The sequence below is a fragment of the Mobula hypostoma genome, chromosome 5, assembly GCF_963921235.1.
Source record: "Mobula hypostoma chromosome 5, sMobHyp1.1, whole genome shotgun sequence".
Lineage (NCBI taxonomy): Eukaryota > Metazoa > Chordata > Chondrichthyes > Myliobatiformes > Myliobatidae > Mobula > Mobula hypostoma.
The window spans coordinates 1010415-1031001 of record NC_086101.1 but is presented as its reverse complement, the minus strand read 5'-3'; the positions used below and the strand labels follow the sequence as shown (position 1 = coordinate 1031001).

Here is a 20587-nt window from a genome sequence, read left to right as displayed (position 1 = left end):
AAAAATGTCTTTAAAACTTTATCAAAAGTCTTGAATTTAGACCTACAACCGAATTTATTTAGAGCAATTTTTGGGATCATTCCACCAGAAGCATGATATATTCCTGTTTCCGCTCAACGGATGACAGCTTTTACAACTTTATTGGTTAGGAGAGCCATTTTGCTTAAATGGAAGGATTCTAATCCACCTACTGTTTTTATTGGCTTTCCTCCATTATGTCCTGTCTAAGTTTAGAGAAAATAAGAAGTCGGACATTTGATACATCCTTTAAATTTGAAGAAACCTGGTGACCTTTTATTAAATATTTTCATATGGTTTGATCTATTGCCCTTCCAGTTATTTTCTCAAAATTTTGGATTTGATCAGAAAGTTTCTTTCTTCTTGCTTTTACTCTCAGTATGGGCTGTCCAGTCCCCCTTTTTAACTCTTTTTGTTTTTTTTTAACCTTTTGTTTTTGTTAATAGCGAATAGTGGGGTTCCTTTATCTTTTTTAATCTTTATGAAATAAGAGAATTGATTATTTTATTTTTATTATATATTATTGGATTAATACTATGTATGATTTTGATAATGTTTATTTTACCTTTTATATGTAGTGTTATCGATATACATATCTGAGATAATTTTCCTCTTGTTTGCATATATGTACTTTTTAAAATTAATGAAAAGATTGATGAAGAAAAGATCATTTCCGGATCAGTCAGGCCATCAGAGGATATGGCGTGAAGGCAGGTGTATGGGGTTGAGTGCGATGCGAGATCGGCATTGATTGCATGCCGGAGCAGAGTCGATGGGTTGAACGGCCTAATTCTACTCCTGTGTGTTTATGGTCTTACAAAGATTCACCCTAACCCCCTCTCCCAGTCAGCACCGCCCCCGTTGCGGTTGGACTTTAGGACCCGGGGGAGCTCAGGACCCGCTGCCCCGCGGCTGCGGCTGAATCCACGGTGTTTCTGTTCGGTTGACGGGATCGATTATTATCATCTCGCGTTTATTTCACTCTCCGCGCACAGGGACCTTATTCCTGACGGTGGTCCCGGGACCCGACCCGTTTACAGACCCGGAGCCGAACCGGAGCAGATCCTCAGCCACTGGTTTCTATCCCAAGGCCAGAAGAAAGGATGAAGTTTCTCCGTGAATTTGTTCCCAGTGAAGGTGTGGAGATGGGATTTGGTCTCCGCGTTGTAAAATGAAACTCTCCCGGACTCGTAACTGAGATACACTCCCACCCTCTCGGGGATGGGACCGGCAGGGAGACGGGTCACAGGGGAGGGGAGAAACTTTATCACGTGACGCATCAACGCGATCCCTGCACGGATACGGGACTCAGGGGAGGGGATAACATTCATCACGTCATAATACCGCCTGATGGCCCAGAATCCGGTCTCCGGACTCAGAGTGAACCCTCGCTTCCTCGTCACAGACTCTGCGGCGACTCCCAGACACCAGACCCGATTCCCCGTCACCTCCACCTCCCAGTAATGTCTCCCTGATGTGAATCCCTCCGATCCCAGCACACAAGCCCGGCCTGTGAACCTCTTCCCGGTCTCAGGGAGATTCCTCCGTGTCCCGGTCCATCTCACACTCTTCCGATCCTCAGACACCTCCAGCTCCGGATGCGCCGTTTCCACATCCAGGGTGACAGAGACTGGGGGGGGGGGAGCAGCAGAGAATTAGAGAGTCCCGGGGGACCGGGGGGAGGCGGGGTGCTCGGGCAGCGCGGCCCCGGGGATCGGGGGGGGGTGGGAGGGGGTCGATGCCCGGGGACCGCGGGGGTGCGGGAGGGGGTCGATGCCCGGGCAGCGCGGCCCCGGGGTCGGATAGCCGACACGAACCTTTCCCGTGGTTTGACCTGACGAAAGTGGATGGACAACTTATTTCTCCCCAAGGGTTTTCCGCTGGACAGAGAGCAGAGATTTCCCGATCAAACAGACACAAAATGCTGGAGGAACCGAGCGGGTCGGGCAGCATGTATGGAGAGAGATGAACAGTCTACTTTTCAGGTCGACATCTTCCCTCAAGAATAGAAATAAATTGGGGAGATAGACAGCAGAAACGAGTGCGGGAAAGGGGTGGATTAAGATGGGAAGCGGGTGAGTGAATTGATTTAAACAGGAGGTCACAGCGGCTCTTCGGCCCAATTTGTTCGTGCGGACCAATTTGCTTTAATGAACTAGTCCCATATGCCCATTATTCCTTTCCCCCTTTCTTATCCACGTACCTCGTAAGATGTCTGTCAAAACATTGTCACTGCACCCACCTCTACAGTTGATTAAGGGTCTAGTATAAACAGAGGTAACCCTCTTTCCTGTCCACTATACCATGATTTCTAGTGTCACCCATAAACCTACTAACTATGTCACCTGCATTCTCATCCAAATCATGAATATGAATGACAAACAAATGTGCTCCAACACTGAGCAGCAGGTTACAGGCCTCCAGTCCACTGAGTTTAAGAGACACTTGGACAGACACTTCAATAGGCAAGGCACAGAAGGAGATATAGAACATAGAATAGTACAGCACAGCACAGGCCCATCAGCCCACAATATGGTACCAACCCTCAAAGCCTGCCTCCCATATAACCCCCCACCTTAAATTCCTCCATATACCTGTCTAGTAGTCTCTTAAACTTCACTAGTGTATCTGCCTCCACCACTGACTCAGGCAGTGCATTCCACGCACCAACCACTCTCTGAATAAAAAACCTTCCTCTAATATCCCCCTTGAACTTTCCACCCCTTACCTTAAAGCCATGTTCTTTTGTATTGAGCAGTGGTGCCCTGGGGAAGAGGTGCTGGCTGTCCACTCTATCTATTCCCCTTAATTTCTTATACACCTCTACCATGTCTCCTCTCATCCTCCTTCTCTCCAAAGAGTAAAGCCCTAGCTCCCTTAATCTCTGATCATAATGCATTCTTTCTAAACCACGCAGCATCCTGGTAAATCTCCTCTGTACCCTTTCCAATGCTTCCACATCCTTCCAATAGTGAGGTGACCAGAACTGGACACAGTACTCCAAGTGTGGCCTAACCAGAGTTTTATAGAGCCGCATCATTACATCGCGACTCTTAAACTGAATCCCTCGACTTATGAAAGCTAACACCCCATAAGCTTTCTTAACTACCCTATCTACCCGTGAGACAATTTTCAGGGATCTGTGGACATGTAACCCCAGATCCCTCTGCTCCTCCACACTACCAAGTATCCTGCCATTTACTTTGTACTCTGCCTTGGAGTTTGTCCTTCCAAAGTGTACCAGCTCACACTTCTCCGGGTTGATCTCCACCTGCCACTTATCAGCCCACTTCTGCATCCTATCATTGTCTCTCTGCAATCTTCGACAATCCTCTACACTATCTACACCACCACCAACCTTTGTATCGTCTGCAAACTTGCCAACTCACTTCTACCCTCACATCCAGGTCGTTAATAAAAATTACGAAAAGTGGAGCTCCCAGAACAGATCCTTGTGGGACACCACTAGTCACAACCCTCTAATCCGAATGTACTCCCTCCACCACGACCCTCTGCCTTCTACAGGCAAGCCAATTCTGAATCCACCTGGCCAAACTTCCCTGGATCCCATGCCTTCTGACTTTCTGAATAAGCCTACCATGTGGAACCTTGTCAAATGCCTTACTAAAATCCAGAAAATCATATCCACTGCACTACCCTCATTGATACGCCTGGTCACCTCCTCAAAGAACTCTATCAGGCTTGTTAGACACAATCTGCCCTTCGCAAAGCCATGCTGACTGTCCCTGATCAGACCATGATTCTCTAAATGCCCAGAGATCCTATCTCTAAGAATCTTTTCCAACAGCTTTCCCACCACAGATGCAAGGCTCACTGGTCGATAATTACCCGGACTATCCCTACTACCTTTTTTGAGCAAGGGGACAACATTCGCCTCCCTCCAATCCTCTGGTACCATTCCCGTGGACAATGACCTAATGCCAGCCAGTGGGATGAACGTAGATGGGTAAATGGGTCAGCACAGAGGTAATGGTCGAAGGGCATATTTCTAAGCTGTATGGCGATGGCTTTGTGAACTGAATGGCTAAGAACCCTCAGACCCCCTCCCCCCGCCACGAGTGCTGAGAATTCAAAACAGACAGTGACCCCTGACCCTTAACTTCTCTGTCGGGGGAAATATCCTCCCTGTATCCTGCCTGTTGAGCACTGAAGGAATTTCGTGTTTCCCTGAGATCTCCTCTCATTCTTCTGAACAGGGAACAGAGAACATAGAATGGTACAGGTCAGGAACAGGCAGTTTCTGGCCCGAAACGCTGACTGACCGTTTCCATGGATGCTGCCCGACCTGCTGAGTTCCTCCAGCATGTTGTGAGTGTTGTTTTGACCCCCAGCATCCGCAGAATATTTTATGTTTATCATTCAATGTTGACATTCATTTGTAAGTGTGAAGTGGGGGTGGGTGAAGGTTAGAGAGAGTAAAGGAGGTGATAATGGGAACCAGTAGGGGAGAGATGAATGGCAGATTGAACGAGTACCTGCTGGGCGAGGGGTGGAGAGCCTGTGGGTGAACTGTGTGTGTGGACATAACGAGAAGCTGGAGGGGGACAAAGATGGGAAATGATGTCCCCTGTAGCTCAGAAGGGTAGGGGAAGGAAGAGGAGGGCAGTTGTGATAGGGGACTCGATAGTAAGGGGGTCTGATAGGCGATTCTGTGGACGCAGTCCAGAGACCCGGATGGTAGTTTGCCTCCCTGGTGCCAGGGTCCGGGATATTTCTGATCCTGTCCAAGATATCCTGAAGTGGGAGGGTGAGGAGCCAGAGGTCCTGGTACATATAGGTACCAATGACATAGGTAGGAAAAGGGAAGAGGTCCTGAAAGGAGAATATAGGGAGCTAGGAAGGGAGTTGAGAAAAAGGACCGCAAAGGTAGTAATCTCGGGATTACTGCCTGTGCCACACGACAGTGAGAGTAGGAATGCGATGAGGTGGAGGATAAATGCGTGGCTGAGGGATTGGAGCAGGGGGCAGGGATTCAAGTTTTTGGATCATTGGGACCTCTTTTGGCACAGGCGTGACCTGTACGAAAAGGACGGGTTACACTTGAATCCTAGGGGGACCAATATCCTGGCAGGGAGATTAGCGAGGGCTACTGAGGTGACTTTAAACTAGAATGGTTGGGGGGTGGGAATCAAATTAAAGAGGCTAGGCAAGAGGAGGTTAGTTCACAACAGGGGGATGGGAACCAGTGCAGAGAGACAGAGGGGTGTAAAGTGAGGGTAGAAGCAAAAAGTAGTAAGGAGAAAAGTAAAAGTGGCAGGCCGACAAATCCAGGGCAAGCATCAAAAAGGGCCACTTTTCAACATGATTGTATAAGGGCTAAGAGAGTTGTAAAAGAGCGCCTGAAGGCTTTGTGTGTCAATGCAAGGAGCATTCGTAATAAGGTGGATGAATTGAAAGTGCAGATTGTTATTAATGATTATGATATAGTTGGGATCACAGAGACATGGCTCCAGGATGACCAGGGATGGGAGCTCAACGTTCAGGGATATTCAATATTCAGGATGGATAGACATGAAAGAAAAGGAGGTGGGGTAGCATTGCTGGTTAAAGAAGAGATTAACGCAATAGAAAGGAAGGACATAAGCCGGGAAGATGTGGAATCGATATGGGTAGAGCTGCATAACACTAAGGGGCAGAAAACGCTGGTGGGAGTTGTGTACAGGCCACCTAACAGGAGTAGTGAGGTCGGAGATGGTATTAAACAGGAAATTAGAAATCTGTGCAATAAAGGAACAGCAGTTATAATGGGTGACTTCAATCTACATGTAGATTTGGTGAACCAAATTGGTAAAGGTGCTGAGGAAGAGGATTTCTTGGAATGTATGCGGGATGGTTTTTTGAACCAACATGTCGAGGAACCAACTAGAGAGCAGGCTATTCTGGACTGGGTTTTGAGCAATGAGGAAGGGTTAATTAGCAATCTTGTCATGAGAGGCCCCTTGGGTAAGAGTGACCATAATATGGTGGAATTCTTCATTAAGATGGAGAGTGACATAGTTAATTCAGAAACAAAGGTTCTGAACTTAAAGAAGGGTAACTTTGAAGGTATGAGACGTGAATTAGCTAAGATAGACTGGCAAATGACACTTAAAAGGATTGACGGTGGATATGCAATGGCAGGCATTTAAGGATTGCATGGATGAACTACAACAATTGTTCATCCCAGTTTGGCCAAAGAATAAATCAAGGAAGGTAGTGCACCCGTGGCTGACAAGAGAAATTAGGGATAGTATCAATTCTAAAGAAGAAGCATACATATTAGCCAGAAAAATGGCTCACCTGAGGACTGGGAGAAATTCAGAGTTCAGCAGAGGAGGACAAAGGGCTTAATTAGGAAGGGGAAAAAAGATAATGAGAGAAAACTGGCAGGGAACATAAAAACTGACTGTAAAAGCTTTTATAGATATGTGAAAAGAAAAAGATTGGTTAAGACAAATGTAGGTCCCCTACAGACAGAAACAGGTGAATTGATTATGGGGAGCAAGGACATGGCAGACCAATTGAATAATTACTTTGGTTCTGTCTTCACTAAGGAGGACATAAATAATCTTCCAGAAATAGTAGGGGACAGAGGGTCCAGTGAGATGGAGGAACTGAGGGAAATACATGTTAGTAGGGAAGTGGTGTTGGGTAAATTGAAGGGATTAAAGGCAGATAAATCCCCAGGGCCAGATGGTCTGCATCCCAGAGTGCTTAAGGAAGTAGCCCAAGAAATAGTGGATGCATTGGTGATAATTTTTCAAAACTGGTTAGATTCTGGACTAGTTCCTGAGGATTGGAGGGTGGCTAATGTAACCCCACTTTTTAAAAAAGGAGGGAGAGAGAAACCGGGGAATTATAGACCGGTTAGCCTAACATCAGTGGTGGGGAAACTGCTGGAGTCAGTTATCAAAGATGTGATAACAGCACATTTGGAAAGCGGTGAAATGATCAGACAAAGTCAGCATGGATTTGTGAAAGGAAAATCATGTCTGACGAATCTCAGAATTTTTTGAGGATGTAACTAGTAGAGTGGATAGGGGAGAACCAGTGGATGTGGTATATTTGGATTTTCAAAAGGCTTTTGACAAGGTCCCACACAGGAGATTAGTGTGCAAACTTAAAGCACACGGAATTGGGGGTAAGGTATTGATGTGGATAGAGAATTGGTTAGCAGACAGGAAGCAAAGAGTGGGAATAAACGGACCTTTTCAGAATGGCAGGCAGTGACTAGTAGGGTACCGCAAGGCTCAGTGCTGGGACCCCAGTTGTTTACAATATATATTAATGACTTGGATGAGGGAATTAAATGCAGCATCTCCAAGTTTGCGGATGACACGAAGCTGGGCAGCAGTGTTAGCTCTGAGGAGAATGCTAAGAGGATGCAGGGTGACTTGGATAGGTTGGGTGAGAGGGCAAATTCATGGCAGATGCAATTTAATGTGGATAAATGTGAAGTTATCCACTTTGGTGGCAAAAATAGGAAAACAGATTATTATCTGAATGGTGGCCAATTAGGAAAAGGGGAGGTGCAACGAGACCTGTGTGTCATTATACACCAGTCATTGAAAGTGGGCATGCAGGTACAGCAGGCGGTGAAGAAGGCGAATGGTATGCTGGCATTTATAACGAGAAGATTCGAGTACAGGAGCACGGAGGTACTACTACAGTTGTACAAGGCCTTGGTGAGACCACACCTGGAGTATTGTGTGCAGTTTTGGTCCCCTAATCTGAGGAAAGACATCCTTGCCATAGAGGGAGTACAAAGAAGGTTCACCAGATTGATTCCTGGGATGGCAGGACTTTCATATGAAGAAAGACTGGATGAACTGGGCTTGTACTCGTTGGAATTTAGAAGATTGAGGGGGGATCTGATTGAAACGTATAAAATCCTAAAGGGATTGGTCAGGCTAGATGCAGGAAGATTGTTCCCGACGTTGGGGAAGTCCAGAACGAGGGGTCACAGTTTGAGGATAAAGGAGAAGCCTTTTAGGACCGAGATGAGGAGAAACCTCTTCACAGAGAGTGGTGAATCTGTGGAATTCTCTGCCACAGGAAACAGTTGAGGCCAGTTCATTGGCTATATTTAAGAGGGAGTTAGATATGGCCCTTGTGGCTAAAGGGATCGGGGGTATGGAGGGAAGGCTGGTGCAGGGTTCTGAGTAGGATGATCAGCCATGATCATAATAAATAGCGGTGAAGGCTCAAAGGGCCGAATGGCCTACTCCTGCACCTATTTTCTATGTTTCTATGTTTCCCACAACCCCATCACCCGCTGCCCCTCATTAGGACATGGGAAGAATTTGCCCTGCCTTCCTCTACTGAAAGAGTTAAGTGACATTTGCAATTTTCCAGCCCCCGGCACCAATGATTTTTGAAAGATCATTTAAAATGCCTCCACAATGTCTACCGCAAACTCTTTCAGAACACGAGGGTGCAGTTCATCTTGTCCGGGTGACTTATGTGCCTTCACGTTCTTTCACCTTTTCGAGCACCTTCTCCCTTGTAACAGTAACCACACTCACTTCTCTTCCCTCCCACCCTTCAGCATCTGGCACAGTGCCTTCTGCCCTGTAACAGTAACCGCACTCACTTCTCTTCCCTCCCTCCCTTCAGCATCTGGCACAGTGCCTTCTGCCCTCTAACAGTAACCGCACTCACTTCTCTCCCACCCTTCAGCATCTGGCACAGTGCCTTCTGCCCTGTAACAGTAACCACACTCACTTCTCTTCCCTCCCACCCTTCAGCATCTGGCACAGTGCCTTCTCCCTTGTGACAGTAACCGCACTCACTTCTCTTCCCTCCCACCCTTCAGCATCTGGCACAGTGCCTTCTGCCCTGTAACAGTAACCGCACTCACTTCTCTTCCCTCACTCCCTTCAGCATCTGGCACAGTGCTAGTGTCTTCCACAGTGAAGACCAATGCAAAATACTCATTTCCTTCATCTGCCATCTCTTTGTCCCCCATTATTATACATCTGGCCTCATTTCCTAGCGATTCTATATCACTCTCACCTCTATTTTTCACAATAAGAAACACAATTTGATATTGTTTGCTAACTTGTTTTACAAAGGCATGTGTATAAAAGGGTCCTGAAGGATCTTTGGAGACTCGGGTCACCCCAACCAGAAACTGTACCAGTTGCTAACATCCGGGAAATGGTATCGCAGCGTAAAAGCCAGGACCAACAGGCTCCGGGACAGCTTCCACCAGGCCATCAGACTGCTTAACTCATGCTCAGACAACTGTATTTCTACGTTATATTGACGAGTATGTTATACATTTTATTTAATATATTACTATAAATTGCACATTGCTCATTTAGTGTCATAAGGGTGGGCATTGACGGTGGACCCAAATGCAAGACACAAACACTGAAGTAATAGGAACAGGACAGGACTAGAGACTAGAGTTCGGGACGTGACTGGATGTGACTAGGAGCTGAGACAAGAACACAGACATGGGCTAGGACATTGGCTAGGTGAGGAGGACCAGGACTAGGAACTGGGAGGTAGGAGCCTGGGCTTGGACCCTAAGCCAGAGACTGGTCAAGGACCCAGAAACTGGGTCTTGACTCGGGCTCGGACCCCAGAACTAGGCGAGGACGTGACGTGGCTACAGGACTGGACGTGGCTTGGGTTCCCCGAGGCCAGGATGTGGTGAGGCCCGGGCTCCCCGAGGCCAAGACGTGGCTCCCCAAGGCGAGGACATGGCGAGGCCCGGGCTCCTCGAGGCGAGGACATAGCGAGCCAGAGAATAGACAAGGACCCAAAACCTGGGTCTTGACTCGGGCTCAGACTCCAGAACTAGGTGAAGACATGACTCTTGGGAGACAGGACTAGGCGAGGCTACAGAAGAGAACAAGAGACTCCTGGGCAAGATGAGGGAACTCCAGTACAGGACGAGTGAACTCCAGCACAGGACGAGGCACATGGACTGGACAAGAACACGAAGCCTTGACTTAGTCGAAGTAGGACAGGAGCGCTGAGCCTTGGTCGAGGGAGAGACAGGAGCATAGAGCCTGGACGCCTCCTTGGGATCAGGACATAGGGCCGGGACTCATACACAGAATGCTAAACATGACAAGACAGTTCCCAACTCAAGGTAGCGGCAAACAGCCGGACCTACCTAGTGACGGCGTGGATACAGAGAGACAATTCCAAACAATGATAGACAGTTCCTTATCTTGCTCCGGCAGTTGAACTTGACAGCGGTTCAGGCAAAGGTTACAGGTGAGGCGAGGCAACGCAAAGCAAGGCTTCAGACACCAGTTGCAGGCCAAGGCTTCAGGGGGAAGGAGCAAAGGGATACAGACAGGAGGTTTGGACAGGAACAATCCGGCAACTGAAGCCGAACCAAGGAGCTATTTATGTAGCCAGCCCAAAATGTGAATCAGCTGCCTCAATTAGAACACCCAACAGGAAAAAGGGAAAACCAGAAAACCTGGAATAATGAACGATGGACCGGACTGTGAACTGGAATTCATACTTTACGGACCGGACCATGACATTTAGACAGAGACTTAACGTAAAGAAGGACGTAAGTAATAACGTAAATTCATTTCATTTTTTTCATTTTTCCCTTCCCAATGATTCTTTTAGTTCCTCTCAGTAGATATTAAAAGCTTCCCAAACCTCTGACTTCCTACTAATTTTTGCTTTGTTATATGCATTCTCTTTTTGGCTTTGACATTAGCTTGTCTTCCCTTGTCAGCCACGGTTGTACTATTTTGCTATTTGAGTATTCATTTAATTTTTGCAGTACATCTATCTTTCACCTTCCTCATTTTCCCAGAACCTGACACCATTTCTGCTCTGCTGTCATCACTGCCAGCATCTCCTTCCAATTTACTTTGGCCAACTCCTCTCTCAGATCACTGTAATTTCCTTTACTCCAGTGAAATACTACAACGTCAGACTTCACTTTCTCCTTATCAAATTTCAAATTGAACTCTGTCGTGTTGTGAGCACTGCCCCCTAAAGGTTATTTTACATTAAGTTTCCTCATCAACTCCGGTTCAATGCATAATACCCAATCCAGTAGAGATGATTTCCTAGTAGGCTCAGCGACAAACCAATACGTTGTGTAACCTTGAACATTCAGTTCTGAGCTGCAACCATCCTTCAGCCACGATTCAGTGATGGCCACAACATCATACTTGACAAGCTGTACCCTTATTTTTTATACTCCATGCAATGAGATCTAACACTTTGAGTACTGTATTTGCTACCCTTTTTGATTCTGCGTCCCTAATGCACTTACACTCACCCTGCTGGCTGTGATTTTGTCCTCGCATCTGTACGCCCTAACTGATAGTCTGACTGCACGTTATCTCTGGGGTTTTTTTACCGTTAGTCCTATCCAGAGTCCCTTCACTCTAGTCCTCCCCGACGCCAGTTGAAACCCTCCCCAACAGCTCTATCAAACCTCTGAGAGAACATTGCTCCCCCTCTGGTCCAGGTGCAACCCGTCACTTTTGAACAGGTCGTACTTCCCCCATGCCAGATTCTCAGGCACACATTTATCTGCCAAAACATTCTGTTCCTACCCGCACTGGCACGTGGCACAGGCAGCAATCCAGAAATGACAGCCCTGGAGGTACAGCTTCTTAGCTTTGTACTGAGCTCTCTCAATTCTATGTTCAAGACCTACTTGCTTTTACTCCCTGGGTAATTGCTACCAAAATGTACCAGGAGATCTGGCTGTTTCTCCTCCCTCTCTAAAATGCTACAGACACGATCCGAGACTTTTCTGACCCCGGCAGCTAGGAGGCAACATACCATTGGGGTGACCAGTTCACGTCCACAGACTCTCCTGTCTGTTCCCCTGACAATTGAGTCCCCTATCACTACCACACCCCTCTTCTACCTCTAACAACAGTGAGAGTTGCTGATCCAGAAGAGGGGAAGACCTGCGTCAATCAGAGTCTGCACTCACAGCGCACAAAGGACTTATGTATTTTCCTGACAATCCCGGTCACCACACTGATACCCACTTTTATTCCCTATAATATCAAGTCAGTATTAATTTCCCAGCTCCTGTGGTAGGATTCAAGCTCATGTCTTGGCGTGTTAGTGCAGTGTGTCTGAGATCAGGACACAGTGGTTCATCAGCCAGTCCCGTGTATTGGTTGTATTGTGACCCTGTGCTGGTGTGTTTAGGGGTCTGACATCTCCAGCTGACCATGTGACAGTGATGCCTCCCAGTCGGTGGGGTTGATGTGGAATAAACTTCAGTTCCCCTTCAGTCATTATTATAGCCATGCTTTGCCTCAAATTAGAACTTAATTGAACATGGAGAAATGAATCTTTGTAAATTTTTACCTCGATTAATGGCATCAAGTGTTTCTCTCAGCACTGTGTTCAGCAAATCGGGGTGATCGAATGTTTCAAACGGTAGGGCCTCATCTGTCACTGACAATTCCTTGACATCGTCATTAATCCTGTAAATTTTAACCTGCTAGTTATAAACTGCAATTTTGAACTAATTTACAAATCCATCCAGGGTTTCAGTAAAGAGCATGTCCTACCTCCTGTTCCATGGAGCTTCCTCCTGAAATAAACAAAACACAAATCCAATTAGACTTGGACTTACTGTCCATATCCTGAATTTCATCCAAATCATCACAAGGTGTTGAAAATTCCCACTCCCGCAGTCACTCACACACACACCAACAATACAGAACCATGGGGTAAATTACAGTGAATGTTTCTGAAAGTTAGACCATTACTGAGTGGATGAATCTTACAGGAAAGACAGGACAGGTTGTGCATTTTTATCCAGATACGACATCAGGGTGATAAGATGGAGGAATTTAAGATCAGTGATGGATTTAATTGTGTGCGGGGAAGGGAACTGTACTGATATTTATGAGGAAAATTGTGGGAGATGAAATTCCAGATGGATTTTAATAAATCCCATAAGAAATTTAGAGAAGAGGGTGTGGAACCCACTGCCACAGGAGTGGTTGAAGCGGAACAGCTGAGACTGAACGTAATGGGGAAGCTGGATAAACATGTGAGGGACCATGGAGTTCGGGGCTCTGTCGCTGGGTGTGGTGAGCAGGTGGGAGGAGGATTGTGAAGCAGGGAAACGGATAGGGTAAGATGGACCGAATGGCCTGTTTATGATGCAGACCGGACGAGATGTACCCCAGGCCACTATGGGAGGTAAGGGAGGAGATTGCTAAGCCTCTGGCAATGATCTTTGCATCATCAGTGGGGATGGGAGAGGTTCTGGAGGATCGGAGTGTTGTGGATGTTGTTCCCTTATTCAAGAAAGGGAGTAGAGATAGCCCAGGAAAGTATAGACCCGTGAGTCTTACTTCAGTAGTTGGTAAATTGATGGAGAACATCCAGAGAGACAGGATTTATGAACATTTGGAGAGGCATAATATAATTAGGAATAGTCAGCCTGGCTTTGTCAAAGGCAGGTCGTACCTTATGAGCCTGATTGAATTTTTTGAGGATGTGACTAAACACATTGATGAAGGAAGAGCAGTAGATGTAGTGTATATGGATTTCAGCAAGGCATCCAAGGGGACATTGATTTGTGCAAGCAGAACTGGCTTGCCCACAGAAGACAGTGTGGCTGTAGACAGATCATATTCTGCATGGAGGTCGGTGTGTACCTCAGGGATCTGTTCTGAGACCCCTACTCTTTGTGATTTTTATAAATGACCTGGCTGAGGAAATGGAGGGATGTGTTAGCGAATTTGCTGATGACACAAAGGTTGGAGGTGTTGTGAATAGTGTGAAGGGCTGTCAAGGTTTACAGCGGGTCCTCTATAGGATGCAAATCTGGGCTGAGAAGTGGCAGATGGAGTTCAACCCAGGTAATGGTGAAGTGGTTCACTTTGGCAGGTCAAATATGCTGGCAGAACATAGTATTAATGGTAAGAAACTTGGCAGTGTGGAGGATCAGAGGAATCTTGGGGTCCGAGTCCATAGGACACTCAAATCAGCTGCGCAGGTTGACTCTGTGGTTAAGAAGGCTTACGGTATATTGGCCTTCATCAACCGTGGGATTGAGTTTAAGAGCCAAGAGGTAATGTTGCAGCTATAATGTAATGTTGCGTGGCTGAGGGATTGGAGCAGGGGGCAGGGATTCAAGTTTTTGGATCATGGGACCTCTTTTGGCGCAGGTGTGACCTGTACAAAAAGGACGGGTTACACTTGAATCCTAGGGGGACCAATATCCTGGCAGGGAGATTAGCGGGGGCTACTGAGGTGACTTTAAACTAGAATGGTTGGGGGGTGGGAATCAAATTAAAGAGGCTAGGCGTGAGGAGGTTAGTTCACAACAGAGGGATGGGAACCAGTGCAGAGAGACAGAGGGGTGTAAAGTGAGCATAGAAGCAAAAAGTACAAAGGAGAAAAGTAAAAGTGGCAGGCCGACAAATCCAGGGCAAGCATTAAAAAGGGCCACTTTTCAACATAATTGTACAAGGGCTAGGAGCGTTGTAAAAGAGCGCCTGAAGGCTTTATGTGTCAATGCAAGGAGCATTCATAATAAGGTGGATGAATTGAAAGTGCAGATTGTTATTAATGATTATGATATAGTTGGGATCACAGAGACATGGCTCCAGGGTGACCAGGGATGGGAGCTCAACGTTCAGGGATATTCAATATTCAGGAGGGATAGACATGAAGGAAGGGGAGGTGGGGTGGCGTTGCTGGTTAAAGAAGAGATTAACACAATAGAAAGGAAGGACATAAGCCGGGAAGATGTGGAATCGATATGGGTAGAGCTGCATAACACTAAGGGGCAGAAGACGCTGGTGGGAGTTGTGTACAGGCCACCTAACAGTAGTAGTGAGGTCGGAGATGGTATTAAACAGGAAATTAGAAATGTGTGCAATAAAGGAACAGCAGTTATAATGGGTGACTTCAATCTACATGTAGACTGGGTGAACCAAATTGGTAAAGGTGCTGAGGAAGAGGATTTCTTGGAATGTATGCGGGATGGTTTTTTGAACCAACATGTCGAGGAACCAACTAGAGAGCAGGCTATTCTGGACTGGGTTTTGAGCAATGAGGAAGGGTTAATTAGCGATCTTGTCGTGAGAGGCCCCTTGGGTAAGAGTGACCATAATATGGTGGAATTCTTCATTAATATGGAGAGTGACATAGTTAATTCAGAAACAAAGGTTCTGAACTTAAAGAGGGGTAACTTTGAAGGTATGAGACGTGAATTAGCTAAGATAGACTGGCAAATGACACTTAAAGGATTGACGGTGGATATGCAATGGCAAGCATTTAAAGGTTGCATGGATGAACTACAACAATTGTTCATCCCAGTTTGGCAAAAGAATAAATCAAGGAAGGTAGTGCACCCGTGGCTGACAAGAGAAATTAGGGGTAGTATCAATTCCAAAGAAGTAGCATACAAATTAGCCAGAGAAAGTGGCTCACCTGAGGACTGGGAGAAATTCAGAGTTCAGCAGAGGAGGACAAAGGGCTTAATTAGGAAGGGGAAAAAGGATTATGAGAGAAAACTGGCAGAGAACATAAAAACGGACTGTAAAAGCTTTTATAGATATGTAAAAAGGAAAAGACTGGTAAAGACAAATGTAGGTCCCCTGCAGACAGAAACAGGTGAATTGATTATGGGGAGCAAGGACATGGCAGACCAATTGAATAATTACTTTGGTTCTGTCTTCACTAAGGAGGACATAAATAATCTTCCAGAAATAGTAAGGGACAGAGGGTCCAGTGAGATGGAGGAACTGAGTGAAATACATGTTAGTAGGGAAGTGGTGTTAGGTAAATTGAAGGGATTGAAGGCAGATAAATCCCCAGGGCCAGATGGTCTGCATCCTAGAGTGCTTAAGGAAGTAGCCCAAGAAATAGTGGATGCATTAGTGATAATTTTTCAAAACTCGTTAGATTCTGGACTAGTTCCTGAGGATTGGAGGGTGGCTAATGTAACCCCACTTTTTAAAAAAGGAGGGAGAGAGAAACCGGGGAATTATAGACCAGTTAGCCTAACGTCGGTGGTGGGGAAACTGCTGGAGTCAGTTATCAAGGATGTGATAACAGCACATTTGGAAAGCGGTGAAATGATTGGACAAAGTCAGCATGGATTTGTGAAAGGAAAATCATGTCTGACGAATCTCATAGAATTTTTTGAGGATGTAACTAGTAGAGTGGATAGGGGAGAACCAGTGGATATGGTATATTTGGATTTTCAAAAGGCTTTTGACAAGGTGCCACACAGGAGATTAGTGTGGAAACTTAAAGCACACGGTATTGGGGGTAAGGTATTGGTGTGGGTGGAGAATTGGTTAGCAGACAGGAAGCAAAGAGTGGGAATAAACGGGACCTTTTCAGAATGGCAGGCGGTGACTAGTGGGGTACCGCAAGGCTCAGTGCTGGGACCCCAGTTGTTTACAATATATATTAATGACTTGGATGAGGGAATTAAATGCAGCATCTCCAAGTTTGCGGATGACACGAAGCTGGGTGGCAGTGTTAGCTGTGAGGAGGATGCTAAGAGGATGCAGGGTGACTTGGATAGGTTGGGTGAGTGGGCAAACTCATGGCAGATGCAATTTAATGTGGATAAATGTGAAGTTATCCACTTTGGTGGCAAAAATAGGAAAACAGATTATTATCTGAATGGTGGCCGATTAGGAAAAGGGGAGGTGCAACGAGACCTGGGTGTCATTATACACCAGTCATTGAAAGTGGGCATGCAGGTACAGCAGGCGGTGAAAAAGGCGAATGGTATGCTGGCATTTATAGCGAGAGGATTCGAGTACAGGAGCAGGGAGGTACTACTGCAGTTGTACAAGGCCTTGGTGAGACCACACCTGGAGTATTGTGTGCAGTTTTGGTCCCCTAATCTGAGGAAAGACATCTTTGCCATAGAGGGAGTACAAAGAAGGTTCACCAGATTGATTCCTGGGATGGCAGGACTTTCATATGAAGAAAGACTGGATGAACTGGGCTTGTACTCGTTGGAATTTAGAAGATTGAGGGGGGATCTGATTGAAAAGTATAAGATCCTAAAGGGATTGGACAGGCTAGATGCGGGAAGATTGTTCCCGATGTTGGGGAAGTCCAGAACGAGGGGTCACAGTTTGAGGATAGAGGCGAAGCCTTTTAGGACCGAGATTAGGAAAAACTTCTTCACACAGAGAGTGGTGAATCTGTGGAATTCTCTGCCACAGCAAACTGTTGAGGCCAGTTCATTGGCTATGTTTAAGAGGGAGTTAGATATGGCCCTTGTGGCTACAGGGGTCAGGGGGTATGGAGGGAAAGCTGGGGCGGGGTTCTGAGTTGGATGATCAGCCATGATCATAATAAATGGCGGTGCAGGCTCGAAGGGCCGAATGGCCTACTCCTGCACCTATTTTCTATGTTTCTATGTTTCTATATAGGACCCTGGTCAGACTCCACTTGGAGTACTGTGCTCAGTTCTGGTCACCTCATTACAGGAAGGATGTGGAAACTATAGAAAGGGTGCAGAGGAGATTTACAAGGATGTTGCCTGGATTGGGGAGCATGCCTTATGAGAATAGGTTGAGTGAACTCGGCCTTTTCTCCTTGGAGCGACGGAGGATGAGAGGTGACCTGATAGAGGTGTATAAGATGATGAGAGGCATTGTTCGTGTGGATAGTCAGAGGCTTTTTCCCAGGGCTGAAATGACTAACACGAGAGGACACAGTTTTAGGGTGCTTGGAAGTAGGTACAGGCAGTGGTGGAGGCAGATACGAAAAGGTCTTTTAAGAGACTCCTGGATACACATAGAGCTTCGAAAGATATAGGGCTATGGGTAACCTCAGGTAATTCCTAAAATAAGCACATGCTCGGCATAGCATTGTGGACTGAAGGGCCTGTATTGTGCTGTAGGTTTTCTATGTTTCTGTTTCTACATTTCTAATGGGATATAATTCCATGTGAAACTTATCTGAAAAATTAAAGTAACATTGAAAGTTTCCCTAATCTGACAGAAACCAGATATAGAGGATACATCTGATGTGTGGGTCACATTCTTTGTTCGCACTGATTGACAGAGAGACCCTCACACCCACTGCACCAAACACACTCACAGCCTTTGACTGGAAATGGGTGTTAATAGGAGTTTTAGAGGATATTTAATGTGCTAATTAATGACACAATCACCAGCTCTGTTTTATGATCAGAATAAATTTCAGAGAAGTTTGCATTCTGACCTGGGATGTACAGATGTTGTGGAAGTCCACTTTTGGGACAACCCTGAATAGCTGCTTCAATTGTCTGATGAAAAACAGTTTACGGCTATTTGTAAATGCTGTGTGTAGGAGCAACGCATCTGTTTTCTGCCTTTGATAGCCCTATCTGCATTGTTTTCTGTGTTGCGTGATTGTTATGGTAACTAGTCACGTGTGTGGGGGCCTGGTAACAGCGAAGGGAATAAGTTACATATTCGTGCTTTGTTCTGGGCAGTTTTGAGCTGTGGACGAATGGATAGCATATCATTTGCTGACCACTTCGTTGCTGATGAATTTACGATTAATTACGCTGCAGTTTCATCGCTTCATGGTCGTATGTTGCAGATAAAGGATCGAATACACATCTTCGACATTTTGGAACGACATTATTCGTGTGATTGGAGGGTGTGTCATACAAGTATAACAATCTGTGTGATGTCGATGATTTATTATAATTGGCCACTGTGATGTGTTTATTTCAAATATACCATTGTTCATTTAGTGCCCTTTGGCAGAAACAAATTGAAACATAATCCGTCACCTTGAGAAATATCAGACTGTCTTTTTGATTCATCTGTTCCTTTAAATTTGTGATTTCCTCCTGAATAAGCCTTATATTCTCTTGAATCTTTTGAAGATTTTTCTCCATTGGATTTAGAATCCTCTCCTCTTCTTCCCTGAGATCCCTGAGTAAACTCTGCTCTTTCTCAGTGATAATCTGGTGCAGTTCAACAAACTGGGATGTGATGTGGGTCTGAACGCTGTGTGACTGTTCCTGTCGAATGAAAGCTGAAGATTAATTTACTGTATTGCTGTGCATATTTCCTGATGACATTAAGGAGACCATTTGGTCCATTAATGTCCATGTTAGCTCTGAAACATTCCCGTCAACCCCATTCCTTCACGTTTTTCTGAAACCTATTCTCCCTCATTGACCCATTAACTCCCACTTGATTCACATACACTCCCTACCTTCACAGGGTTAATTGTAATTAACCATGTCTGAAACTGTCGTGATCACAGGGAGAACATGCAAACTCCACACGGACAGCACCAGATGTCAGCATCGAACCCAGGTCACTGGAGCTGCGATACTCTGCTATTCTGCATTAAAGGGAGCAAAACTATACAGAAATATCAGAATTCCGCTCAGGAAGCCTCACCCGAACTCCGGAAATCTTCTCTTTCTGTTGCTGCTCCTTTTCCTGGAAGTCTGATTCCATTTTTGTGAGAGAGTCTAAGGAAGATTTCAGCTGATCCTGGAAGTCAGAGAGTTAAGAAAATGGGGGGAAAAAAAGGATCAAAATAAATAGGCGATCAAACCCGATTATTGCACAACATGCTGGAGGGACTTAGTGAGCCAGTCGGCAGCTACGAGAGGAAATAAACACTCGATGTTTCGGGCTATCAGTGCCAGGAGTGAGTTCAGTGGGAAGGAGCGAGTTACAGTACGTAGAGGGCGATCCCGATAGAAAGCGGAGAGTTGTGGGGTGCGGAGGTGGACTGTTGAACGGATAGATGGTAGAATCCCGTTGGAGATGGACGAAGTTGCAGAGAATGACATCTTGTTTATGGAAGCTCGTGTGATGGTATGCAGGACAAAGGAAGTATTAAATTAATGTTAGTTTTTACCATGTAGATTTTAACAGCTTCTTTAATCGGCAGGAAGCGGTGCTCTCTGTGTTCCTGCGCATCTCTACAGATCAGGCAGATCAGTGTCTTGTCCGTTTCACAAAACAGCTTCAGTTCTTCCTCATGTTCCTCGCAGTGAAGTTTACTTTCCTTACCTTTCGGATTCAGGTTTAGATTTCGAGCTTTTTCAGCCAGATTTGCTAAGGCCCGACTGGCCCTGAGGGTGCAGTTAGCAAATACCTCTCTACATTCCGGGCAGGAGTTTCTCCCCTCCCTCTCCCAACACCGTGTGATACAAGAGCGACAGAAGTTGTGCCCGCACTCCAGTGACACCGGATCGGTGAAGAAATCCAGGCAGAAGAAATCCAGGCAGATGGGACAGATTACCTCCTCGGTCAAACTCTCGACCTGTCCTTTCGAAGCCATGTTAACTCCCAGCACTTTCTGATTCAGAATCCTTTCACTTTCGGGGAGCTGCTGATGTCCTGCAGTACCGCGACTGTCCACTACACGCGCTGCAGTCTCGGGGAATGGAGCAACACTCACAACACGCTGGAGGAACTCAGCAGGTCGGGCAGCATCCATGGAAACAATGAGTCGACGTTTCGGGCCGGAAACCTTCGTCAGGACTGTAGGGGGAAGGGGCAGAGGCCCTATAAAGAAGGTGGGGGAGGGTGGGAAGGAGAAGGCTGGTAGGTTTTGTGTTTAGTCTCAGGGAATGAACATGATTTTGCTGGTT

General features: G+C 46.1%; 1 protein-coding gene across 1 annotated transcript; it reads right to left on the bottom strand.

Moving 5' to 3' along the window:
- Positions 1-776: 776 nt before the first annotated feature.
- LOC134346470 (zinc-binding protein A33-like) lies at positions 777-20274 on the bottom strand. Its single transcript, XM_063047838.1, has 7 exons — positions 19849-20274; positions 19380-19475; positions 18758-18991; positions 12549-12571; positions 12343-12461; positions 9455-9460; positions 777-1648 (listed from the first exon to the last, which is right to left on the bottom strand). Exons 1-7 carry the CDS (start codon positions 20272-20274, stop codon positions 1053-1055), a joined length of 1500 nt encoding a protein of 499 aa, XP_062903908.1. The 3' UTR covers positions 777-1052.
- Positions 20275-20587: the final 313 nt, after the last annotated feature.

Coding starts and splice junctions, on each gene's coding strand:
- LOC134346470 (XM_063047838.1), bottom strand. CDS start 20,274: ATGGCTTCGAAAGGACAGGTCGAGAGTTTGACCGAGGAGGTAATCTGT. Junction 18,992..19,379: donor AGAAGATTTCCGGAGTTCGG/GTGAGGCTTCCT, acceptor TTCATTCGACAG/GAACAGTCACACAGCGTTCA. Junction 12,462..12,548: donor GAAGCTCCATGGAACAGGAG/GTAGGACATGCT, acceptor TAAAATTTACAG/GATTAATGACGATGTCAAGG.